Source organism: Bombina bombina, chromosome 4 (genome assembly GCF_027579735.1).
Source record: "Bombina bombina isolate aBomBom1 chromosome 4, aBomBom1.pri, whole genome shotgun sequence".
In the NCBI taxonomy this organism is placed as follows: Eukaryota; Metazoa; Chordata; class Amphibia; order Anura; family Bombinatoridae; genus Bombina; species Bombina bombina.
This window is the reverse complement of record NC_069502.1, coordinates 250,257,602-250,285,532: the sequence shown is the minus strand read 5'-3', so window position 1 is coordinate 250,285,532 and position 27,931 is coordinate 250,257,602. Positions and strand designations below refer to the sequence as shown.

Below are 27,931 nucleotides of genomic sequence, written 5' to 3'. Positions count from 1 at the left end.
TTAGAACAAGGAGTTATCCTTATAAATTGTTGAAAGAACAATGTGACAATATTTGCCAACTTCCAGATAGAGATCCTAAGATTGAGGATGGAAGAATGACATTTGTGACTACTTTTACAGGGGATAAGGGTCCCTTAATGGATATCTTAAACAAGCATTGGAAGATCATCAATACTGATAAATCCCTACCTCTGTACAACTCACAACCACCCAGGGTGGGTTACAGAAGGTCGAAGTCCTTACGGGACTTATTGATTAACACTGACCCTGTACAAAGCTACAAAACAGCTACATGGCTGGACATAAAAAAACCAGGTGTATTTCGATGTCTTGGCTGCACTACTTGTGGAGGATTGATAACTGGATCATGCTTTACTCATCCACACAAACGCAAAATGTACAAACACAGATTCCGCCTGACATGTACCACTACACATATAGTGTACCTCTTACACTGTATCTGTGGACTATATTATGTAGGGAAGACTACAGATGACCTACGTACACGCATGGCAAATCACCGATCTGCTATTAAGACAGCGATTAAGAAAGGAGCATCGGAACAACCAGTAGCCAGACATTTTTTGGAAATTAAGCACACTGTTATGGATCTTAAATACACGATCATTGACCATGTACCGCCATTATCCAGAGGAGGAGATAGGAACCGTATGCTGCTACAAAGGGAAGCCAAATGGACATTTGAGTTGAATACTCTGGTCCCCTATGGACTGAATACTCAGTTGGACTGGCATGTGTTCTTATAAGTCTCTGCTAAAAATGGATGTCTCTGTTGAGAGTCCAGAATCATTCTAATTATTATTTTATTTTATTTTTATTTTTCTTTTGGGTATGGCATATAGTTAATTAATAGAGTTTATTTAGCAACCTATGTTAGTTTTGACAAAATTGTCTTACCTTTATGCTTTAGTCCTATATTGTAATTACAGGGCAGTTTATTATAATTGGCCTTTGTTAGTATGTTGAGGTATTTATTACTGTTCTTGCATATATAGAGGGTCTATTGCAGTTATGTTTTGGTTGCAGTATGTTATACCAATATGTTTGTAGTTCTCATGTTGCCCTCCACATATGCCGCATTGAATGTGCTACATTGTTGATATAGGTTGCTATGGTAACCGCCGGGACATGTGTGGTACGGCACTAGGAACTGCACAACATTATTACAGGTTATATTTCTATATTTTTTCTATTTTTTCTATTGCCCATTTTTCTATTGCCCGATATTAGAATAGGATGTGTATTGCCTATGCTTGTTTATTTGTGCATTTGTTGTCTAAATGTATTCATTTTATTTCAGTCCCTGTTACGTTGCCACGGCGGATGACGTCACTCGCAGGGGAGGCGCATCTAACGTGGAGAGCGTAGTTCATTGTTTGTTTGGTGGTGGATATAACACAGCGTGGTGGTAAGTTTACATAGCCTTGTAAGTCTGAGGACGGGTTCTTTGTAGCCCGAAAACGTTCACGTAAATAAAGGTGACATATGGATATAAGACCTTTGGAGTGCTGCTTGTTTTGATGTATTAATATTTTGGCTCCAAGCACCCAAGGCGCATACATGCAGGATCTGGAGTGCACTTTGCTGGACATGTCTATATATATATATATATATATATACTTTGGAGAACTTTCCGGACAAATACCTTTAAACATGAAAATTTATATTTATTCAATTTATTCAATTCTTTCTCTTTTTAAATATCTATATCTATATATAGGTATCAATATATATTTTACAAATAAAAGTGTATATCCTATTATATAAATGGCCAAGTGTGTTTGTCCGAAGCTGTCATGCGCAGTAGAGAAAGCACAAGGACAAACACACCTGGCCTTTGAGTCCTACTTCCTAGCTGAACTGCGGCAGAAGTGGGCGTGACCGGGCGTGAGCGGGAGACGTGGCCGACGTGAAGGGGGTGTGGCCGGACATGGATGGCCATGCAGGGGCGTGGCCAGGTGTGAAGGGGGCGTGGTCGGGCGCGGTCACGAGATAGAGAGGGGAGAGATAGAGAGAGAGGAGGGGAGAGAGAGGGGAGAGAGAGAGGAGGGGAGAGGGAGAGAGAGAGAGAGAGAGAGAGAGGAGGGGAGAGAGAGAGGAGGGGAGAGAGAGAGAGGAGGAGAGAGAGAGAGAGGAGAGGGGGGAGAGAAAGAGGAGAGGGGGGAGAGAGGAGAGAGGGGAGAGGAGAGAGGGGAAGAGAGAGAAGAGAGGGGGGAGAGAGAGAGGAGAGGGGGGAGGGAGAGAGGAGAGGGGGAGAAAGAGAGCTCAAAAGAGAGGGGGAGAGAGAGTGCAAAAAAGATGGGGGAGAGAGAGAGCTCAAAAGAGAGGGGGAGAGAGAATGCAAAAGAGATGGGGGAGAGAGAGAGAGCAAAAGAGAGGGGGGGGAGAGAGCACAAAAGAGAGGGGGAGAGGGAGAGCGCCAAAGAAGGGGGAGAGAGAGCGCAAAAGAGGAGGAGAGAGAGAACGCAAAAGAGAGGGGGGGAGAGAGAGAGTGCAAAAGAGAGGGGGAGAGAGAGAGAGCAAAAGAGATGGGTGAGAGAGAGAAAGAGCAAAAGAGAGGGGGGAGAGAGAGCAAAAGAGGGGGGAGAGAGATAGAGCGCAAAAGAGAGGGGGGAGAGAGCGCAAAAGAGAGGGGGGAGAGAGAGCACAAAAGAGAGGGGGGAGAGAGCGCAAAAGAGAGGGAGGAGAGAGAGCGCAAAAGAGGGGGGAGAGAGCAAAAGAGAGAGGGGAGAGAGCGCAAAAGAGAGGGGGAGAGAACGCAAAAGAGAGGGGGGAGAGAGAGCGCAAAAGAGGGGGGAGAGAGAGAGCAAAAGAGAGAGGGGGAGAGAGCGCAAAAGAGAGGGGGAGAGGGAGAGCGCAAAAGAGGGGGGAGAGAGAGCGCAAAAGAGGGGGAGAGATAGTGGAAAAAGAGAGGGGGGGAGAGAGCACGCAAAAAAAGGGGGGGAGGAGAGAGAGAGCAAAAGAGAGGGGGCAGAGAGAGAGAGCAAAAGAGAGGGGGGAGAGAGAGCAAAATAGGGGGGAGAGAGATAGAGCGCAAAAGAGAGGGGGGAGAGAGAGCGCAAAAGTGAGGGGGGGAGAGAGCGCAAAAGAGAGGGGGGGAGAGCGCAAAAGAGAGGGGGGGAGAGAGCGCAAAAGAGAGGGGGAGAGAGAGCGCAAAAGAGGGGAGAGAGAGCACAAAAGAGGGGGGAGAGAGAGAGCACAAAAGAGAGGGGGGAGAGAGAGGGGGGAGAGAGCGCAAAAGAGATGGGGGAGAGAGAGAGCGCAAAAGAGATGGGGAGAGAGAGAGCGCAAAAGAGATGGGGAAGAGAGAGAGCACAAAAGAGATGAGGGAGAGAGAGTGCAAAATAGATGGGGGAGAGAGAGCGTAAAAGAGAGGGGGAGAGAGAGCATGCAAAAGAGAGGGGGGAGAGAGAGAGCGCAAAAGAGATGGGGAGAGAGAGAGAGCGCAAAAGAGATGGGGGAGAGAGGCAGCACAAAAGAGAAGGGGGAGAGAGCGAGCACAAGAGAGGGGGAGAGAGAGAGAGCGCAAAAGAGAGGGGGAGAGAGAGAGCGCAAAAGAGAGGGGGGAGAGAGAAAGCGCAAAAGAGAGGGGGGAGAGAGAGAGCTCAAAAGAGATGGGGAGAGAGAGAGAGCGCAAAAGAGAGGGGGGAGAGAGCGCAAAAGAGAGGGGGGAGAGAGAGCAAAAGAGAGGGAGGAGAGAGAGCGCAAAAGAGGGGGGGAGAGAGAGAGCAAAAGAGAGAGGGGAGAGAGCGCAAAAGAGAGGGGGAGAGAACGCAAAAGAGAGGGGGGAGAGAGAGCGCAAAAGAGGGGGGAGAGAGAGAGCAAAAGAGAGAGGGGGAGAGAGCGCAAAAGAGAGGGGGAGAGGGAGAGCGCAAAAGAAGGGGGAGAGAGAGCGCAAAAGAGGGGGAGAGAGAGTGGCAAAAGAGAGGGGGGGAGAGAGCACGCAAAAGAAAGGGGGGGAGGAGAGAGAGAGCAAAAGAGAGGGGGCAGAGAGAGAGAGCAAAAGAGAGGGGGGAGAGAGAGCAAAATAGGGGGGAGAGAGATAGAGCGCAAAAGAGAGGGGGGAGAGAGAGCGCAAAAGTGAGGGGGGAGAGAGCGCAAAAGAGAGGGGGGAGAGAGCACAAAAGAGAGGGGGGGAGAGAGCGCAAAAGAGAGGGGGAGAGAGAGCGCAAAAGAGGGGAGAGAGAGCGCAAAAGAGGGGGGAGAGAGAGAGTACAAAAGAGAGGGGGGAGAGAGAGGGGGGAGAGAGCGCAAAAGAGATGGGGGAGAGAGAGAGCGCAAAAGAGATGGGGAGAGAGAGAGCGCAAAAGAGATGGGGAAGAGAGAGAGCACAAAAGAGATGAGGGAGAGAGAGTGCAAAATAGATGGGGGAGAGAGAGCGTAAAAGAGAGGGGGAGAGAGAGCATGCAAAAGAGAGGGGGGAGAGAGAGAGCGCAAAAGAGATGGGGAGAGAGAGAGAGCACAAAAGAGATGGGGGAGAGAGGCAGCACAAAAGAGAAGGGGGAGAGAGCGAGCACAAGAGAGGGGGAGAGAGAGAGAGCGCAAAAGAGAGGGGGAGAGAGAGAGCGCAAAAGAGAGGGGGGAGAGAGAAAGCGCAAAAGAGAGGGGGGAGAGAGAGAGCTCAAAAGAGATGGGGAGAGAGAGAGAGCGCAAAAGAGAGGGGGGAGAAAGAGAGCGCAAAAGAGAGGGGGGAGAGAGAAAGCGCAAAAGAGAGGGGGAGAGAGAGAGCTCAAAAGAGAGGGGGAGAGACAGCTCAAAAGAGAGGGGGAGAGAGAGAGAGCAAAAGAGAGGGGGAGGGAGAGAGTGCAAGGGGTGGGACCGCTGTACTGCAAAAAATGGCCCGTGTGAACGGGCTTTAGGACTAGTATATATATATATATATATATACATATATACTGTGTATATATATATATATATAAATTATATATATATATATATATATATATATATATATATATTTAAAAATAAAAAGAACATTTTCTTCTACGTGAAGAACATTGGAATGTAAAATATACATAACTACCTTCGGGTTTAGCGCTGAAGGTCTCACTCAGTGTAGTGTTAGTTTTTTTGTTGTTGTTTTTTTAAAGCGTGCTCTGTTGAAGTCTATGGGGAGAAGTTAATGCAGTCACGATATCCAAAGTCCTGAAGTTAGCACGCATTGAGTTTCACTCAACTGCAAACAATTTACTTTCAACTTTTAATACATGCAATAATCTGTCCGGGTTAAAAGTTTACTTTGAGCAGTGTTTGTGCACAAGCAAAAAAATAATAATTAGCAAACCACTTGTAATCTGGCCCTATATTAACCCTTTGAGTGCTAATGACGGCTCTGAGCAGTCACAGAGTTTCTCACTCTGGTGCTAATGACGGCTCAGAGCCGTCATGAGCACTCTCCCACCTTGAGGGAGATCTGGGGGCTACACTAATATATACACCTTCTGATAAAAAATATTCATATAAATAATACAATTTATTTACAAGGTTTAAAAGGTACATAGTATATGACAAGGTGTTTGACTGGAAAGGGTTATTATGTATATATATATATATATATATATATATATATATATATATATATATATATATATATATATATATATATATATATATATATATGTCTAAATATGATATATATATATATATATATATATATATATATATATATACATATATACAGTATATGTGTGTGTTTGTGTATATATGTATATATGTATATACATGTGTATTTATGTGTTTTATATATATATATATATATGTGTGTGTGTGTGTGTATGTATATATATATTTACACATATGAACACATATATACACATACACACCTATATATATATATATATATATATATATACTTATATATTTATATATATATAAATGAAGTTAGGAAGCAAACATCCAAACGAGGCTCCAGCGTAAAAAATGATGTGTTTATTTAGGAAACATTAAAACCAACGGTGTGCAAGCCAGGTAAGTGCAATGTAAGACAAGTTCCCAGTCTTACGCGTTTCAGCTTAAAGCCGTACTCATAGACTTATGGGAAATCTTGTATCTGCATACAATATATACAAATTTGTCATAATTGATTGATTTAAAAACAATTGTCTCTAACAAGCACCTGTATGTGTTTAACTCTTCATAGGCAAAATGCCTCCAGTTTTTATAAAGTTGTTAAACCTTTTCCTATGTAACATATGTGTATAATGCCTAACTATTGTCACGCTAAAGTGTTAAATTATGCATCTCTTTACTTATAAGTGTGCTTTTGCACCACCTATATATATCCTATTTTTATTTATGTTTATAATTTGTATCAATGAAATCTACCATCTTTTTGAATCATTATATAGTTAAGTGATTGTAAATGAGATGCATAAATGCTTGTACTATCTTATTAAATTTAGAATACAAAACTGATAATGATAATAATATACATATATATATATATATATATTTACACATATGAACATGTATACACATATGAACATGTATACACATACACACCTACTATATATATATATATATATATATATATATATATATATATATATACTTTGGAGCCCTTTCCGGACAAATACCTTTAAACATGAAAATTTATATTTATTCAATTTATTCAATTCTTTCTCTTTTTAAATATATATATCTATATATAGGTATCAATATATATTTTACAAATAAAAGTGTATATCCTATTATATAAATGGCCAAGTGTGTTTGTCCGAAGCTGTCATGCGCAGTAGAGAAAGCACAAGGACAAACACACCTGGCCTTTGAGTCCTACTTCCTAGCTGAACTGCGGCAGAAGTGGGCGTGACAAGGCGTGAGCGGGAGACGTGGCCGACGTGAAGGGGGTGTGGCCGGACATGGATGGCCTTGCAGGGGCGTGGCCAGGTGTGAAGGGGGCGTGGTCGGGCGCGGTCACGAGATAGAGAGGGGAGAGATAGAGAGAGAGGAGGGGAGAGAGAGGGGAGAGGGGAGAGAGAGAGGAGGGGAGAGGGGGAGAGAGAGAGAGAGAGAGGAGGGGAGAGAGAGAGGAGGGGAGAGAGAGAGAGGAGGAGAGAGAGAGAGAGAGAGGAGAGGGGGGGAGAGAGAGAGGAGAGGGGGGAGAGAGGAGAGAGGGGAGAGGAGAGAGGGGAAGAGAGAGAAGAGAGGGGGGAGAGAGAGAGGAGAGGGGGGAGGGAGAGAGGAGAGGGGGAGAGAGAGAGCTCAAAAGAGAGGGGGAGAGAGAGTGCAAAAAAGATGGGGGAGAGAGAGAGCTCAAAAGAGAGGGGGAGAGAGAATGCAAAAGAGATGGGGGAGAGAGAGAGAGCAAAAGAGAGGGGGGGAGAGAGCACAAAAGAGAGGGGCAGAGGGAGAGCGCAAAAGAAGGGGGAGAGAGAGCGCAAAAGAGGAGGAGAGAGAGAATGCAAAAGAGAGGGGGGGAGAGAGAGAGTGCAAAAGAGAGGGGGAGAGAGAGAGCAAAAGAGAGGGGTGAGAGAGAGAAAGAGCAAAAAAGAGGGGGGAGAGAGAGCAAAAGAGGGGGGAGAGAGATAGAGCGCAAAAGAGAGGGGGGGAGAGAGCGCAAAAGAGAGGGGGGAGAGAGAGCACAAAAGAGAGGGGGGAGAGAGCGCAAAAGAGAGGGAGGAGAGAGAGCGCAAAAGAGGGGGGAGAGAGGTAGCAAAAGAGAGAGGGGAGAGAGCGCAAAAGAGAGGGGGAGAGAACGCAAAAGAGAGGGGGGAGAGAGAGCGCAAAAGAGGGCGAGAGAGAGAGCAAAAGAGAGAGGGGGAGAGAGCGCAAAAGAGAGGGGGAGAGGGAGAGCGCAAAAGAGGGGGGAGAGAGAGCGCAAAAGAGGGGGAGAGAGAGTGGCAAAAGAGAGGGGGGAGAGAGCACGCAAAAGAAAGGGGGGGAGGAGAGAGAGAGCAAAAGAGAGGGGGCAGAGAGAGAGAGCAAAAGAGAGGGGGGAGAGAGAGCAAAATGGGGGGAGAGAGATAGAGCGCAAAAGAGAGGGGGGAGAGAGAGCGCAAAAGTGAGGGGGGAGAGAGCGCAAAAGAGAGGGGGGAGAGAGCGCAAAAGAGAGGGGGGGGGAGAGAGCGCAAAAGAGAGGGGGAGAGAGAGCGCAAAAGAGGGGAGAGAGAGCGCAAAAGAGGGGGGAGAGAGAGAGCACAAAAGAGAGGGGGGAGAGAGAGGGGGGAGAGAGCGCAAAAGAGATGGGGGAGAGAGAGAGCGCAAAAGAGATGGGGAGAGAGAGAGCGCAAAAGAGATGGGGAAGAGAGAGAGCACAAAAGAGATGAGGGAGAGAGAGTGCAAAATAGATGGGGGAGAGAGAGCGTAAAAGAGAGGGGGAGAGAGAGCATGCAAAAGAGAGGGGGGAGAGAGAGAGCGCAAAAGAGATGGGGAGAGAGAGAGAGCGCAAAAGAGATGGGGGAGAGAGGCAGCACAAAAGAGAAGGGGGAGAGAGCGAGCACAAGAGAGGGGGAGAGAGAGAGAGCGCAAAAGAGAGGGGGAGAGAGAGAGCGCAAAAGAGAGGGGGAGAGAGAAAGCGCAAAAGAGAGGGGGGAGAGAGAGAGCTCAAAAGAGATGGGGAGAGAGAGAGAGCGCAAAAGAGAGGGGGGAGAAAGAGAGCGCAAAAGAGAGGGGGGAGAGAGAAAGCGCAAAAGAGAGGGGGAGAGAGAGAGCTCAAAAGAGAGGGGGAGAGACAGCTCAAAAGAGAGGGGGAGAGAGAGAGAGCAAAAGAGAGGGGGAGGGAGAGAGTGCAAGGGGTGGGACCGCTGTACTGCAAAAAATGGCCCGTGTGAACGGGCTTTAGGACTAGTATATATATATATATATATATACATATATACTGTGTATATATATATATATATAAATTATATATATATATATATATATATATTTAAAAATAAAAAGAACATTTTCTTCTACGTGAAGAACATTGGAATGTAAAATATACATAACTACCTTCGGGTTTAGCGCTGAAGGTCTCGCTCAGTGTAGTGTTAGTTTTTTTGTTGTTGTTTTTTTAAAGCGTGCTCTGTTGAAGTCTATGGGGAGAAGTTAATGCAGTCACGATATCCAAAGTCCTGAAGTTAGCACGCATTGAGTTTCACTCAACTGCAAACAATTTACTTTCAACTTGTAATACATGCAATAATCTGTCCGGGTTAAAAGTTTACTTTGAGCAGTGTTTGTGCACAAGCAAAAAAATAATAATTAGCAAGCCACTTGTAATCTGGCCCTATATTAACCCTTTGAGTGCTAATGACGGCTCTGAGCAGTCACAGAGTTTCTCACTCTGGTGCTAATGACGGCTCAGAGCCGTCATGAGCACTCTCCCACCTTGAGGGAGATCTGGGGGCTACACTAATATATACACCTTCTGATAAAAAATATTCATATAAATAATGCAATTTATTTAGAAGGTTTAAAAGGTACATAGTATATGACAAGGTGTTTGACTGGAAAGGGTTATTATGTATATATATATATATATATATATATATGTCTAAATATGATATATATATATATATATATATATATATATATATATATATATATATATATATATATATATATATACATATATACAGTATATGTGTGTGTTTGTGTATATATGTATATATGTATATACATGTGTATTTATGTGTTTTATATATATATATATATATATATATATATGTGTGTGTGTGTGTGTGTGTATGTATATATATATTTACACATATGAACACATATCTACACATACACACCTATATATATATATATATATATATACTTATATATTTATATATATATATAAATGAAGTTAGGAAGCAAACATCCAAACGAGGCTCCAGCGTAAAAAATGATTATTAATTAATTAATTAAAACCAACGGTGTGCAAGCCAGGTAAGTGCAATGTAAGACAAGTTCCCAGTCTTACGCGTTTCAGCTTAAAGCCGTACTCATAGACTTATGGGAAATCTTGTATCTACATACAATATATACAAATTTGTCATAATTGATTGATTTAAAAACAATTGTCTCTAACAAGCACCTGTATGTGTTTAACTCTTCATAGGCAAAATGCCTCCAGTTTTTATAAAGTTGTTAAACCTTTTCCTATGTAACATATGTGTATAATGCCTAACTATTGTCACGCTAAAGTGTTAAATTATGCATCTCTTTACTTATAAGTGTGCTTTTGCACCACCTATATATATCCTATTTTTATTTATGTTTATAATTTGTATCAATGAAATCTACCATCTTTTTGAATCATTATATAGTTAAGTGATTGTAAATGAGATGCATTATTGCTTGTACTATCTTATTAAATTTAGAATACAAATCTGATAATGATAATAATATACATATATGTATATATATACATATATATATTTACACATATGAACATGTATACACATACACACCTACTATATATATATATATATATATATATATATATATATATATATATATATATATTGTGTGTGTATATATATATATATATATATATATATATATATATATATATATATATATATATAGAGGGGGGAGAGAGAGAGGAGAGGGGGGAGAGAGGAGAGAGGGGAAGAGAGAGAAGAGAGGGGAGAGAGAGAGAGAGGAGAGGGGGGAGGGAGAGAGGAGAGGGGGAGAGAGAGAGCTCAAAAGAGAGGGGGAGAGAGAGCGCAAAAAAAATGGGGGAGAGAGAGAGCTCAAAAGAGAGGGGGAGAGAGAGTGCAAAAGAGATGGGGGAGAGAGAGAGAGCAAAAGAGAGGGGGGGGGAGAGCACAAAAGAGAGGGGGAGAGGGAGAGCGCAAAAGAGGGGGGAGAGAGCGCAAAAGAGGGGGAGAGAGAGCACGCAGAAGAGAGGGGGAGAGAGAGTGCAAAAGAGAGGGGGAGAGAGAGAGAGCAAAAGAGAGGGGTGAGAGAGAGAAAGAGCAAAAGAGAGGGGGGAGAGAGAGCAAAAGAGGGGGGAGAGAGATAGAGCGCAAAAGAGAGGGGGGGAGAGAGCGCAAAAGAGAGGGGGGAGAGAGAGCACAAAAGAGAGGGGGGAGAGAGCGCAAAAGAGAGGGGGGGAGAGAGAGCGCAAAAGAGGGGGGAGAGAGAGAGCAAAAGAGAGAGGGGGAGAGAGCGCAAAAGAGAGGGGGGAGAGAGCGCAAAAGAGAGGGGGGAGAGAGAGCGCAAAAGAGGGGGGAGAGAGAGAGCAAAAGAGAGAGGGGGAGAGAGCGCAAAAGAGAGGGGGAGAGGGAGAGCGCAAAAGAGGGGGGAGAGAGAGCGCAAAAGAGGGGGAGAGAGAGCGGCAAAAGAGAGGGGGGAGAGAGCACGCAAAAGAAAGGGGGGGAGGAGAGAGAGAGCAAAAGAGAGGGGGGAGAGAGAGAGAGCAAAAGAGATGGGGGAGAGAGAGAGAGCAAAAGAGAGGGGGAGAGAGAGCATAATAGGGGGGAGAGAGATAGAGCGCAAAAGAGAGGGGGGAGAGAGAGCGCAAAAGTGAGAGGGGAGAGAGAGCGCAAAAGAGAGGGGGGAGAGAGCGCAAAAGAGAGGGGGGGAGAGAGCGCAAAAGAGAGGGGGGAAAGAGAGCGCAAAAGAGGGGAGAGAGAGCGCAAAAGAGGGGGGAGAAAGAGAACACAAAAGAGAGGGGGGAGAGAGGGGGGGAGAGAGCGCAAAAGAGATGGGGAGAGAGAGAGCGCAAATGAGATGGGGGAGAGAGAGAGCGCAAAAGAGATGGGGAAGAGAGAGAGCACAAAAGAGATGGGGGAGAGAGTGCAAAATAGATGGGGGAGAGAGAGCGCAAAAGAGATGGGGAAGAGAGAGAGCACAAAAGAGATGGGGGAGAGAGAGAGTGCAAAATAGATGGGGGAGAGAGAGAGCGTAAAAGAGAGGGGGAGAGAGAGCATGCAAAAGAGATGGGGGAGAGAGAGAGCGCAAAAGAGATGGGGGAGAGAGAGAGCGCAAAAGAGATGGAGAGAGAGAGCGCAAAAGAGATGGGGGAGAGAGGCAGCACAAAAGAGAAGGGGGAGAGAGCGAGCACAAAAGAGAGGGGGAGAGAGAGAGAGTGCAAAAGAGAGGGGGAGAGAGAGAGCGCAAAAGAGAGGGTGGAGAGAGAGAGCGCAAAAGAGAGAGGGGAGAGAGAAAGCGCAAAAGAGAGGGGGGAGAGAGAGAGCTCAAAAGAGATGGGGAGAGAGAGAGCGCAAAAGAGATGGGGGAGAGAGACAGCACAAAAGAGAGGGGGAGAGAGAGAGCACAAAAGAGAGGGGGAGAGAGAGCGCAAAAGAGAGGGGGGGAGAGAGAGAGAGCACAAAAGAGAGGGGGGAGAGAGCGCAAAAGAGAGGGTGGAGAGAGAAAGCGCAAAAGAGAGAGGGAGAGAGAGAGCTCAAAAGAGAGGGGGGAGAGACAGCTCAAAAGAGAGGGGGAGAGAGAGAGAGAGCAAAAGAGAGGGGGAGGGAGAGAGTGCAAGGGGTGGGACCGCTGTACTGCAAAAAATGGCCCGTGTGAACGGGCTTTAGGACTAGTATATATATATATATATATATATATATATACATATATATATATATATATATATATATATATATATATATATATATATATATACTGTGTATATATATATATATATATATATATATATAAATTATATATATATATATATATATATATTTATTTATTTAAAAATAAAAAGAACATTTTCTTCTACGTGAAGAACATTGGAATGTAAAATATACATAACTACCTTCGGGTTTAGCGCTGAAGTTCTCACTCAGTGTAGTGTTAGTTTTTTTGTTGTTGTTTTTTTAAAGCGTGCTCTGTTGAAGTCTATGGGGAGAAGTTAATGCAGTCACGATATCCAAAGTCCTGAAGTTAGCACGCATTGAGTTTCACTCAACTGCAAACAATTTACTTTCAACTTTTAATACATGCAATAATCTGTCCGGGTTAAAAGTTTACTTTGAGCAGTGTTTGTGCACAAGCATAAAAATAATAATTAGCAAGCCACTTGTAATCTGGCCCTATATTAACCCTTTGAGTGCTAATGACGGCTCTGAGCCGTCACAGAGTTTCTCACTCTGGTGTAATCGCCTAACCTTTCCAAAAGTGTAAAAAATTAAAAAGTTAAAAAAAAGTTTTCAAACATTTCAATAATAATAATAATAATAATAATAATAATAAAAAAAAATATTAGCACCCAGGTGGGAAATGGCTTAGCAGCCAAAGGGTTAATTTGACTTATATAGTATTAAAGAGACATTTAACACTTTGAGATGGTGATATAAAATGATATATCATATAAATATTAAAAAGTCTGCAATATACTTTAATTATTTATTTTTTCACCTTTTCCTGCAATTCCACTCTGAAATTGTGAGCTTTTCAGTTCCTGTTAGAAATGGAAGTGCAGAACACTGTTAGATTCCACACAGCCATTGGCTGCACACTCTAGTGACCTATTTATAACTGCCCCTAATTGGCCACAGCAGAGAAGGTAACCTAAGTTACATCATGGCAGCTCCCATTGCTTTATAGATATTACAACTTTACACTTGTTTTGTCATATTTAAACAGCTAATGAAACTTTAAAAACTGCATGTTATTCTCAGACAATTTTTTTCTTTCTTTGAATGCATCATTCTATTTAGCGTTTACTTAATGTTTAATGTCCCTTCAAAGAAAGAATATTGACATACATTGCCTAATGCAAAAGCAAACAAATTTGTGTTTCTGGCAAATTACCTTTCTCATATGTGATGTTTAATTGCTGGATTCTTCATTCTGTTCTGTTAGACCTATCATTGATACAGCTTGGAAGGGGAGATGGAAATCTTGATCAATTTCTTGATAATTACCTATTGGTTTATTAGATTTCTCTGGAGTGTTGAAAAAAACGAGGGGCTTTCCTGCGTTCCGCATTTTGTACATAGTGGAAGAACAGCTTGAAATGACAGACGAGCTAAACAGAGGTAGGAGGTTTGGTCTGCTAACAAAGTTTGTTGTTTGAGATTTGTTTGATAGTAGCTGTTGGTCGCTACCAGTTTTACCTGTACATTCTTGAGCTGGGTTTTGATTATATTCTAGATTTTCTTTACATTCTGCGAAGAGGCAAATGCTGTTTTTCAAAGGCGTTAATGCTGATTCCTTAGAGTAAGGCAGTTTTAAATTACTTTTGCTTGATTCCAGTTGACTTGTGTCCGATAAAACTCTGTAAAGTATATTTTGTCGAGAAACACTGTCCTGTATTTCAGAATTCCTGCAATTTTTTGATACTTCATAGGATTGCAGTATGTTCTGGGGGCATATTGTCTTTTCTTGATTCATACTTTGGTCTTTGCATGTTATTTGCAATGATGATACTTGAGTAGCGCACTGCTCCATACTCTGAATTACATTGTTATCATGATCTGGTACACCGCTTGTAACACATGGGCTTTGAAGGTCTTTGTTTTGAGGAGGAAGTACATTTTTGTTGCATATTATTCGCATTGTATCTATATGAGCGACATCCTTTATATATGGATTTAGTAGCTCCAATTCGTGTTTTTCTTTGCTACCAATTTGCAAAGGTTTTGGTAAAGATTTATTATTTGCAACATTATCATCTGAAATTTTCTTACTCACAGACTTTTGATCAAAATTCAGTTCAGCAACATTGATTGTTTTACTTTCTCTTTGTGCGGTGCATATTACATTTATGTTATGATTTTCTAAAGTATTGAGTTTGTTTACTTTGCTTTGATTATCTGTATTAACAGAAGTCATCGTTTCTTCTGTGTCTTTGTTACTTGCTTCTTTACAGATCAATGTTGGCTTATTTTCCTCAACATGTATTTTTTCTGAGATTTCCTTTTGCGCACATTGTTCAGAGCTGGACAAATCATTTGGATTTGGGTCTTGGAATTCGTTAAGCTTACCTGTTTTCTTTAACCAGTTTACTAAGCCCATTGTCAGAGTAAGCTCAGTATCGCACAATTTCAAGAAGCATTCTCTGCCTTTCCATGAACTATTGAGGTTGCCATTTTCAAGAATACTATCTGATTGTGATGCCATCTTTTCTTCAGAACCAACACAGAAACTATAAATTGACATAGGAGCATCAGTGTTCTGCCCTGATACAGACAAATCACAGTCTACTAAAGGGCTGGGCGTAGATTCATTTGGATCACAAAATAACTCATAAAGTGCATCACCACTATAACTATCCCTCTGCATATATGAAGGGGTTTCAGTCTCTTTTTTTTCATCCTCCATTCCAGGAGAGTATGAGTCATAATACCCTTCATCACTGGTAGATACTGGTGACCCTGCCTCTGCCACATTTTCATTTGGTAGTACCAGATCATTACTAGAGGAATTTGGAAAGTCATCTCTTGAATGTTCCTGATTAGTTTCCATCAGATCATTTGATGTTTTTACAAAAGTGCTATCGAAAATCAAATTTGAACAGAAATTTTTTGCAGTTGGTGGTTTAGTATCATGTCCACATACTCGGGAAAACTCAGTGATTTCAGACTTTGCCGGAGAGGCAAGCTGTTCTACACCACCTTGAAAGCTCTCAACTACAGGAATTTCTTTGGTATGAAACTTTAGTTTATGTCCCCCTTTGCAGTGTTCTATTTCTGCAGAGATTTCATCAGCAAATATTTCCCCACAGCCAGTAAAAGAGTCAAAGCTTTTAAGAGAAGCAACATCCTCACACAAGCTGCGGCAATATTCAATGGTATCAATGTACATTTCACTGTCAAGGTATTCAGGTGTCAACATTTCATCAGGAAAAATCTCATTAGTATTTCTTAGTTGTTCTGCATTTCTTTTTCCCTTCTCCATTTCCAATACCAGTGGGTACAATCTTTCATTTTCTGCTATTGGAGTGATGCCTTGTTGTTTATTTTTTTTAAATTGGAATATATTTTTTAAACTCTTTTTAGATCTTTTAAGCGATATTCTTTTTTTGGGGAGAGATTTTGCAACTGATGGCACAAAAGGCATTAGAGGTGCAAAGTTCCTGTAGTCTATCATATGTTGGTCATAGTTTGTTTGAATTTTTATATTGGGATTATTCCCTATATCACTTGTATTTAAACTGTTTTCCACAGCAGAAAAACTTCTACTACTTGGAAGCCTATCTTTCACAATTTCAGAAGAGATTTCTCTTGTTACACAGTCATGCGTTTTGCTTTTTCTGACACATTTAGGAGAACCAAAACTCTCCTTGTTTTCACTTACACCTGTTCCCTTTATACTTTCCTTTTTAGTATCACATTCACCGAGGATCCTTTCAGACAGCACATTCTTTTTTACTTTGACTCCAATATACGGCAATTTCTCAGGAGGATTTTGAGCATAGTTTTTGATGAATGTCTTTCCACGTATTAATTCCATTCTGCAAAAATATGCCTGTAAATTAATATAAAAGAACATTATATATACATAATGCGAGTAGAACCCATTTTATCTTATATATATATATATATATATATATATATATATATATATATATATATATATATATATATATATATAGTATATATAAATATATATATATATATATACACATTTATTTATCATTTTTGACATATAGATAGTGACAATTTTCTAAAACCTTCAACACAGTGAGATAAAGCACTGATTTAAAATATTGTTAACTACATATTGAGGCTTCATGCTATTACTGTCTGCATAACTGTTCTTATCACTTACACATGGCACCAATTTTTAATATCATGTAGATCCGAGTTTTAATGATGAAGCCACAGAACTTTTATAATTCCTCAGAAGGAATTCCAAGAAATATACACTTCCAAAAGAATGCACAACGTTTTGCAAAATCCTGAAATACCCCATAACAGCCATAAACAAATGCACAAATCCTCCTCAGGACTATAAAGTCACTCCTTACACCATACAATTAGTTTTGTTGACGAACTTTTCAAATGGACCCCCAGGAACCAATGATTGTAAAAGACTGATGCAGAGATTTTAACAAAGCAGCACCTTTTTGCTTTTGAAAGTCCTAATATTTCGTTTTTTCTTTTTTTATGAATCATTTATGGTTACCTATCTATTAATATGTGTTATTTGTAGTAGCAGCAGCAATAATAATTTCTGAAAATGAACTAACAGTGTTCCTGAGATAGTTAGTATTATTATTAGTTTGCTCATCCTATGGATGCTTAATGGAGCATTAGCAATGTTTTGTGAAGACTGTACTTAAAGTGACCATTTTCAGGAAGACAATATATGTGCTGGACCAAAAAACTGCTTAATTTGAAAAGACATTGTTAAAATATTGTATATACAGAGTATGTTTTATAATCTGCTAACAAAGCTTAAAATAATAGTTATATATGAATAGTAACCAACTGGAAGTCAAATTATTATACTTATTTCAAATGCTTCACACTGCATTGAGGTGCAGGATATTATTTACACATGAAAAATGATAAACAAAAATATTCTGTAATCTATAATATTAACTGCCAATAACTTAACCCCAAATAATTCTTGAGTTAGAATATAATCAATCAATCAATCAATCAATTAATCATTTGATTAAAAGAAATGGAAGGTTCAGTTCTGATGGTCATTATTCTCCAGTTAAGTCTTCTCTGTATTATGTTAGTAGAGTATAGTCATAAGTGGAATCCAGCACTGGGAGGTTAAATAGTTAAACAGTTATTATAATAACCCTAGTGGGTCTATAATGTGATAACTCTCTTACTTTAAGAACGAAACAAGAACTGTTACAAGTGGGCGGAGCATAAGTGCATCATGATAAAGGTGTGCTGATGCTGAAACATGTACTAACTGTGTCTAATATTTAATCCAAAAAAGTGATTACCATTTATTAGCTGTCTGTGGGATTCTCACATCTAAAGGAGTGGAGCAGATGGATTAAGGGCATTTAGGACCGTCAGGTTTTCTCACAATCTTTGCAATATCTGCACAATTTGGATGCTGAAATATTCAGTCACTATATACCATTTGTTTTTAATAGCTTTAAACTTTTTGATTTTATGGTGATTAATTACAAGTTCTAAGCAATGAGTTTTGGGACCTTTTCTTATTTTTCATTATTTAGTTGTTGGCCACAACCTTATTTACTGTGTCATAAGCATCACAATTGTGTCATTAAATATTATATACTCCACATAATTAATTTCTATTTTTAATTTAATTTAAAAATAATAATATTCAGTATCTTTTAGAGTATTCTCACAAGGTAATTTCCTTATTATATTTAATATTTCAACTTTGTCCTTAACCTTAGATCAATTTTAAGCACATTTCATACTTGTGTTAGGTGCATAATGTGGCGTTCAAATAATATGAAAATTTACATTTAAGCACAAAACACTTAAGATTAAGTACCAGACAACCGTATGCCATAGGGTGGGTTATATTATCAGGTACAAGCAGGAACCATTATTAACAAAATTGACCAGCTTCCCTTTTTAGAAAATGCCTTTAGTTTGGGCATGCGGAAGTAGGTGGTCGCTCGGGATCTTCAGCTATTTTCGATACCAAATTTATGCTTTTGAAAGATCACCACACTAAGATCTGGATTTGCACACATCTTGGTGTGGTGATCCTTAACCAGGATCAATCTGGCACTGAAAAGAGCTGAAGTCCATGAGCAGTCACCTACTTCCGCATTCGGCAGCTAACAAAGCTGCCGAATGCCCGGTTCTTCATCAATTTTTAGCAACTGAAAACTAGAAGACAAAGTTTCAGTATTTTCCCATTTGACACCATTTAAATATTATGCAGAAAGCCAGCTGTCCTGCATAAAATTGCCAGGCAACTAGTGGGTGATTGGTGGAAATAAATATCTTTAAGAAAAGATCCCATGGCCCTGCAGCTTATATCAAGCCCTTGGAGCAGTCCTGTCCCATGGTATTGAAGCCCCTTTCAGTTATATATTCACATCAGACCTCAGATTAGATTTATGGATCTGTCAACTATATAACTACTATTTTGTAATATGGGAATATATGATTTTATTACAGGACCAGAGACTTCATATTTGCATTATCTTTCTTTACTACTCAAGTGCAGCTTTTAAAGTACATAAAAACACATAAACATTTAAAATAAAACAGAAAAAATAGAGTCTATATAACTAGCCAATGAGAATGCTAGGTTAGAGACAAAAGAGAAAATGGACCAATCAGAGGACCCATATTGGCCATAAACAGACCAGTGAGCACCCCATCTTCCTCTTTCTTTTGCTGCTCATGCAACAGATAAGTGTGGCTCATTATTCTCTAATATATATTTTATTGTCAAATTATTATATTACTTTGTTATTACATTTTATTTATTTCCTTTTGTTCTATTCCTACACACACATATTTTCTCTCCTTTCCGTTTTCATTTTACACCCTTTGTGCCTCTTCCTGCACTCGTTTTTGGTGTAATGCTCGTTTTTTCCCTGTGCCTATTCTGCTTTTTTCCCCCTCTAATCCGGTTCTCTGTTTGAGTAATTTTATTAAAATCTAATTTGCCGTTTTTCTGCTGCGTGTCTCTGTCTCCTCTCCCTTCTATTGAGCTCCGGCGCCATCTTGTGGGCGTTCTTAGTGACGTCACAGCCCGCCTTCTGTTTTTCCTTAGAGTGCTGTGGACGCCTCCTGCCCTCTTACTGAAAAGTAATTTTGTTTCTTTCGGCTCTTTTTCAACTCTAAGCTTGTGTCAGATGCTAATTTTCTTTCTCTTTCTTCTTTTTTAGGCATTTGCTGCCCTCCGGTGGTGCTTTTTATATTTACTAAAGATTTTTCCTGTCAGAAAACTTTTCCTGTCAGAAATTTTCTCTGTGAAGCATTTATGTTTTAAAAAATTTACACAATAATTTTCTCTAATATTACATATTTTATCTAGGTGTTTGTTGCTAAAGGTTCAAATATATTTTATAAAAAAATTTTAATCAAAAAATTGTTTGTCAATATATATTTTACCTTTGTATCAATATGTCTCTTGACATTTCTCCCAATCCCTTATCTGAACAATCTGTTCAGATTATGATTGATAACTAAATAAATAAATTAATGTCTCACATGTCTTCCCTTATGCATAAATCTCCTCCAAAGAAAACAATTAAAAGAAAAGCTCCTTCCAGTGCTTTTAAATTAAGCAAAAAGCTTGTCAGTAAATCCAAGCATACTCTGACTGAATCTAATCTTCCTTGCGGCAAAGGAAGTAAAACATCCGCTAAAAGACCCCTTACTCCCAAGGGGAATAAAAAGGGAGTTCAAATTAAAAAATCTGAAATATTTTCCAAAGAAAAAGGTTCTGATTCCTCTACATCATATAATTCAGATAATATGTCTGAGGACTCCAATAATTCCTCATCTAATAATTGTGATTCAGACTCCTCCTCTGAATCTGAGCCTAAACGCAAAAAAGCTAAAAAATGCTCCAAAAAATCCAAACATCTGGATGATGATAATTTTAATTTTACTGACGCTCTTGGTAACCCCCGCTTTAATGCGGACACCTTACACCATCCTAGATCCTCAGAATGGTTTCCTCCCATGGAAATCGCATCCTTTATAGATTTTCAACTTAAAAAGACCCTAAAGAAAAGGGCTAGAAATAATATGAGAGCTGAATGCCCCAGACCCCTTCTTCCCAAAAATTGTAACATTACCCCTGAAATTGACCCAAAGTTCTCAAATTTATTGGCTCCCCGGGGTACAAAATCAAAAAAGGATTAGACAAAGCCTGGAAAAATTGCCAGGATAAACTACTTGACACCATTGGTCCTATTACAAAGCTCTTTGAGTTATCTGAAGAGGCTGTACTACAAGAATCCCCTATGGACCCTTCCCTCGTTAGAGAGTGGGTTCAACGCATTCTCTCCTTTGTGGGTAATGCCAATACCGCTATTATAATTGAACGCAGAAAGAATATCTTAAGAAAAATTGACCCTAAGATCTGCGATTTCGCAGTTAATGAATTACAATCGGACAAAGACGGTCTTCTTTTTGGAGACGCTTTTCTAAAAGATTTGAACCTTTATGAGAACACCTTTTCCACCCTTAATAAAGTAAAAACCTCTATGAGAAAAATGATGTACTCTCAGAATTTCTCTGACAGGGCCGGGAAAGGTGGAGGTCACTTTCCCGGCCGTTCCTCACAAATTTCAAGACCTCAATTCCAACAAAACTACCCCTCTCAGTATCAGCACTACAGATACAACAATGAAGCCTCTCCAGCTTTCAACTTTTTTCCACAACGGTCCAGACCCTGGCAACAAAGAGGTCAATGTTTCAGAACCCGATCTCGCCCTTCTCCAGGTAAAATTTCCTCTTTTCAATACTCCTATTTCTTCCCCACTAAAAGTTGGGGGAAGAATAGCCTTCTTCGCTCACAATTGGAACCTCATATCTTCAGATCCTTGGATCTTAAACACAGTTCAAGGAGTTCACATAGATTTCTTATCTCCCCCTATCCAAAATTCTTTTCCAAAACCTATTCATTTTTCCCAAAAAGACAGACTTCTAGTTCAAAAAGAGATAGAAAATCTTCGACAAAAAGAAGCTATCTCCCCAAATCCAAATCCTCACTTAGCTTTCTTCAGCAACCTTTTTCTAGTAAAAAAGAAAAATGGTCAGTTCAGACCTGTTATAAACTTAAGAACTCTCAACGCTTACGTTGTTTACAATCACTTCAAACTAGAGGGGATTCATCTTCTAAGAGACTGTCTTTTGGACAACGATTGACTGATCAGACTAGACCTCTCGGATGCATATCTCACAGTTCCCATAGATCCAGAACACTGGAAGTACCTGACTTTCACTTGGGAGGAAAAAGTTTGGAGTTTCACTTGTCTCCCTTTCGGACTTTCATCCGCTCCATGGATATTTACAAAACTCCTCAAACCAGTAGTATCTTTTCTGAGACTCAGAGGAATTCGTCTAATCATTTATCTAGACGATATCCTGCTGATGAATCAAGATTTTACTTCTCTTCAATCTCAGTTATCCATGACAATAAATCTTTTAGAGAATTTAGGTTTCCTAGTAAACAAAGAAAAATCAATCCTTCTTCCTTCCAAATCTCTAATTTTTCTTGGTTTTCTTATAGATACGGCGAAAGCCACTTTAAGCTTACCCCTTTCAAAGATAAAGAACATCAAGAAGGAAATTTCAAAGACTCTCACCAAACAATTTGTCTCGGTCAGACAGATAGCCAGGATAGTTGGGTTACTTTCATCCTCTATTCAGGCTATCTTTCCGGCTCCCCTTCATTATCGAGAACTCCAAAGATTAAAGATTTCTTACCTTCAGAAAGGTTTCTCTTATTCTCACCTCATTCCATTATCCTTGGAAGCCAAAGAGGAGCTTTCATGGTGGCTTTCCCAAATGGAAGCTTGGAATGGGAGAGCTATTTTTGGAAAATCCCCAGATTTGATCATAGAATCCGATGCCAGCCTGTCGGGTTGGGGTGCCCGCTGCGGTCCATCTATTACCGGAGGGAAATGGTCCGCAGAAGAAAAAGGCCTCCATATAAATTGTCTGGAACTTTTAGCCGGGTCCTTTGCTGTAAAAAGTTTTGTAAAATCTCTAGCCCCTGCCTCTATCCTTCTTCGGATGGACAACATCTCAGCTGTGAGATATCTCAATCGATTAGGTGGCACAAAGTCCAGAAATCTGTCAAATATTACCAAGGATTTTATTCATCTCTGTTTAGACAAGAATATCTCTATCAAGGCAGAATATATTCCAGGTCTTTCGAATTCAGCTGCAGATTGGGGTTCTCGTTTCCTCAGGGACTCCAGCGATTGGAAAATTCACAGAAATATTTTCCTATCCATCCAAATCCTTCTGGGTCCTTTCTCTTTGGACATCTTCGCTTCTCGTCTCAACCGTCAACTTCCTCTCTACTTCAGCTGGCGTCCAGATCCAGAAGCATTAGCAATAGACACTTTCCTTCAAACCTGGCCGAATCAAGGGGCTTATGCTTTTCCCCCCTTTTCCCTGATTGCCCGGACGATTTCTGTAGTTCGCAGGAATCTTCTATCTCTTACCCTCATAACTCCCCTGTGGCCAACTCAAGCTTGGTATCCCTCTCTTCTGGAGATGTCTTTCAAACCCCCAATTCTCCTCCCTGTTTTTCCGGATCTCCTCTTAGATCCACAGGACAACCCTCATTTTCTCATTCTCAATCACTCTCTCAGACTAATAGCATGGTCAATTACGGGGAACTCAGAAATCTCCTCGACCTTTCAGACTCAACTAAATCTCTCATGCGAGATTCATGGGCCCCAGGAACCCACAAATCTTATTTTTCCGCATGGTCCAGATGGTCTAGCTGGTGCATGCTTAGGAGTCTGGATCCCTTTTCATCTCCTTTAACTCAAATCCTAAATTTCCTCTCTCACCTCTTTGACCTAGGCCTTGCATACAGGACCATCAATCTTTCCAGATCTGCTATTTCGGCTAGACATGATTTCATTAACAATCTCCCTATCGGAAAACATCCTTTAGTATGTCGTCTTCTTAAAGCTATTAGACTAAAAAGACCTCCTACTCCAAAACATAATTTCTTTTGGGATGTAGATTTAATTTTCTCCCTCTTTAAATCTTGGCCTTCCAATGACTTTCTCTCTTTAAAACAAATTTCTGCTAAACTTGCTACCCTTCTTTGCCTGATCTCTTTTCGCAGGGTTTCTGATGTCTGGGCTCTAGATTTCAATTCTAAATCCTTTTCTCCTGAAGGTGTCACTTTCCTCATTTCTCGTAGAACTAAGACCTTATCCTCTTCTATTTTCTACCCCTATTTTCCCTCCGAACCTTCCCTCTGTGTTGTTTCTTGTCTCAAATCTTATGAATCTAAAACTGCATCTTTCAGAGATTCTTCTAACAACCAACTCTTGTTATCTTTTGTTCCTCCTCATGCTCCTGTCACTACTACCTCCATTGCTAGATGGATAAAATGGGTCATGTCCGAAGCTGGAGTTGACCTTTCTTTTTCCGCTCATTCAGTTAGAGGATCGGCCGCTTCTAAAGCTCTTCTGAAGTCTGCTCCATTGCAAGACATATTGAAGGCTGCGGACTGGTCCTCCGACTCCACTTTCAAACACTTTTACTTTAAACCTATCCAACATGCTTCACTTAATCTTTTTCAATAATTGCTTTAAACATGCAAATATGAAGTCTCTGGTCCTGTAATAAAATTCCGATTATCCTAGCTTAGTGAAGGTATAATCTAGATTTTATTAAGGACACAGAGACGAATATTTCCCTCCTCTATACTATCTTATCCCACCCATACAGTTATCTATTTTTAATTGTACTAACGTTTCTATATATTTTATTTTAGTTACCAACTTCCCAAATGTCCCTAGTTAAATCAGGATTTGTTCCTACAATGAAGACTCCTGTCTCTTCATGGAAGAACAGATGGATCTTCAAATCCTCTCATTCATCTCCTCAATCATCGAGTCAAGCCTCCATGAAGACTCTTCAATTCCTGTGGTTTTGTTTACTGATTTGTTTATGCCTTGGACTGTTGGGATTATTAAATTTCTTCAAAAGTTTCCTGTTTATGAGCATCAAACAAGAAAGAGGAAGATGGGGTGCTCACTGGTCTGTTTATGGCCAATATGGGTCCTCTGATTGGTCCATTTTCTCTTTTGTCTCTAACCTAGCATTCTCATTGGCTAGTTATATAGACTCTATTTTTTCTGTTTTATTTTAAATGTTTATGTGTTTTTATGTACTTTAAAAGCTGCACTTGAGTAGTAAAGAAAGATAATGCAAATATTCGTCTCTGTGTCCTTAATAAAATCTAGATTATACCTTCACTAAGCTAGGATAATCGGAATTCCCCTACCCCTCATTGCATGTGAAGTCAGTCAAACCGTATTATATATAGATGTGTGTCATCAGTGCCACCTCAATAATCCACTAAAGCAGGGGTCAGCAACCTTGGGCCCCCAGATGTTTTGGACTACATTTACCATGATGCTGAGACACTCTTTAGGCTGTCTGAGCATCATGGGAAATGTAGTTCCAAAACATCTGAGGGCCCAAGGTTGCTGACTCCTGCACTAAAGAATGAACACAGCAGAGGAACATACAGTTTCAGCCTCTACAGATAGGTAAAACAGGGCTCCAAAAGAACATTAATAGATGGCCCCTTGATTATCATTATAAATAACTTGCATTGCAGAAAGTAGGCTCGTGTGAGTGAACCTGCCCCGCAAGTGCTCCACAACAGCATTCACTGCTTAGTACATGGAACCCTGAGTCCTCAGGGCACACTAAAGGGCCAGAGCACAGTTGAAGTAATCATCTGATCTGTAACCATGGTTACAAAGTATATGCTCTAGTTAAGGTATCATGCAAATCTGGTTGATTAGTGTGCCCTGAGGACTTGAGTTGAGAAACAATGAGTGTAAAAACAAAGGAGTTGTAATAAACATGTTGTCTGTTCCCAATATATTTATGTGTAATGTTCATGGCATTTTTATTAACTGAAAGGTGATCTCTGGTTACTACACTTTATCGATCCATCTGTTTTAAATGTGTTAAATATTAGCATGCATATCTAACTATCAGCATTCATATCTAATTATTAGCATTCATATCTAATTATTAGCATTCATTTCTAATTATTAGCATTCATATCTAATTATTAGCATTCATATCTAATTTTTAGCATTCATATCTAATTATTAGCATTCATTTCTAATGATTAGCATTCATATCTAATTATTAGCATTCATATCTAACTATCAGCATTCATATCTAATTATTAGCATAAATTTCTAATTATTAGCATTCATATCTAATTATTAGCATTCATATCTAATTTTTAGCATTCATATCTAATTATTAGCATTCATATCTAATTATTAGCATTCATATCTAATTTTTAGCATTCATATCTAATTATTAGCATTCATATCTAATTTTTAGCATTCATATCTAATTATTAGCATTCATATCTAATTATTAGCATTCATATCTAATTTTTAGCATTCATATCTAATTATTAGCATTCATATCTAATTTTTAGCATTCATATCTAATTATTAGCATTCATATCTAATTATTAGCATTCATTTCTAATTATTAGCATTCATATCTAACTCTCAGCATTCATATCTAATTATCAGCATTCAGATCCAACAATCAGCATTCATATCTAATTATTAGCATGCATATCTAACTATCAGCATTCATATCTAATTATTAGCAATCATATCTAACTATCAGTATTCATATCTAATTATTAGAATTCATATCTAACTATCAACATTCATATCTAATTATTAGCATTCATATCTAACTATCAGCATTCATATCTAACTATCAGCATTCATATCTAATTATTAGCATTCATATCTAACTATCAGCATTCATATCTAATTATTAGCATTCATATCTATCAGCATTCATATCTAACTATAAGCATTCATATCTAATTATTAGCATTCATATCTAATTATTAGAATTCATATCTAACTATCAACATTCATGTCCTCATTTTTGTAAAATCAGTTTGAAAATATTCTCTACTTTCCACCTTTTTTAAGGTCAAAACTCTACAACAACAAAAATCAATAAATTCCAAACATCTGTAAATATAAATAGTGTACATTAAGCAAGTATCTGAGGTAGAAATAAATACCCCAATACCAGAGGGATAAAAAAGCAACATGAACACATAAAAATGATGAATCAGACACCAAGTATATATTAGGCCTTTCATTGCTAATTCAAGCAAAACCTACATCATAACATGTGGAACATAATGCAGCTGTTGGACGTGCAGCTCGTTCCCAACCTATCAACTCTGCCTGATTACCCATGTGAACTGTATCAATAATTACTAGCTCCTGCTGCTGGGTGACAATGGAAGAAAAAGAAACAGACTGCAGGAATGTGCAAACAGAAATTACAGCTCAGTACAGCACTTCCCTCACCATATTACAAAAATACAGATAGAAAAAGACATTTTTAAAAAGAAATGCAAATGTCATATTATTTTCCTTTAAAATGAAACCACCTAATTCAGACTGGATTTGTATTATACAGTCAACAGCTCAATACATTATGAATAGATTTTAAATAGACTACAGTGTACAGTGTATCACTGGGCAGAATAGCACAGAAACATCCTTTTTCTTATAGATAATGTTGGTAAAGCAACAATGACATCAAATGTGTCCTTTAATGAAGAATAAAAAGAGCCCCTTCTTACCAGTGTCTATCATTGGGGCAGTTTTATGAGATTTTTCATTATAGGTTCCAATCTCCTCATTCAGTCAGGGATGATGCTGAGGCACCGAAGATTCTACAGCTTCTGATGTTGATTTTGTTGCTGAGCTCTAGTTCCCACCCCTTTTCCTATTAGATGGATCTCTCCATTGCTTTAGCTTTCAGGCTATGATCACTCTGATTTACACTGAGTTTCTGCAATAAATTCGCTCACATGCCTTTGACTGCTGTCACATTTATATTCTTATGATTCTTTAAATGTAAACAGGGTTTTTATTTAGGGTTTATAATGTAATTATATTAGTAATAATAACAGCTAAAACAAACTGATTTGTATCACTAATTATTTTAGTTCATATATATTTGAAAATTGACTATACAAACCAAAACCTATGTTTGTTCCTTGAAGTCTATACAGTATATGAAAGGTAATCCAGCAGTTACTATGTAGTATCAGCTACCTGTGGGTCACATAATAATAGTGGAACCTGACAGCCAATATCAGTGGTGTATTTAGTTTGTGTGTTGCCTGAAGCACTGGGTGTCTGCTGCTCCCCAACCCCTCACCCTCAGCTGGCTTAGCTAATTATACAACTCAAATATTTATTATTTATCTCAGCTAGAGCACAGAGCATAGAGTTGTCGGCCACCCTAATCAAACAACCAGGTATCACTGTTGTGTAATAAATGCAGCACATTGAAAGCACAGAAGTAGAAAGGAATTCTGCTATAAAACTACT

General features: G+C 39.6%; 1 protein-coding gene across 2 annotated transcripts in view; it reads right to left on the bottom strand.

Annotated features, from left to right (window-relative positions):
• Window positions 1-19,513, bottom strand: part of AMER3 (APC membrane recruitment protein 3) — a 48,887-nt gene extending 29,374 nt beyond the window's left edge. The window contains exons 1-2 of one of the 2 annotated variants that reach the window (XM_053709876.1): window positions 19,276-19,513; window positions 13,702-16,359 (exon numbers count right to left, since the gene is read on the bottom strand). In XM_053709876.1, coding sequence (XP_053565851.1) covers window positions 13,720-16,344 — 2,625 coding nt within the window. In that variant the 5' untranslated portion in view covers window positions 16,345-16,359; window positions 19,276-19,513 and the 3' untranslated portion in view covers window positions 13,702-13,719. Of the gene's footprint in view, window positions 1-13,701; window positions 16,360-17,803; window positions 18,490-19,275 lie in introns of those variants that run through there. The other variant, XM_053709875.1, reaches the window with a different exon arrangement.
• Between the last annotated feature and the right edge of the window lie 8,418 nt (window positions 19,514-27,931).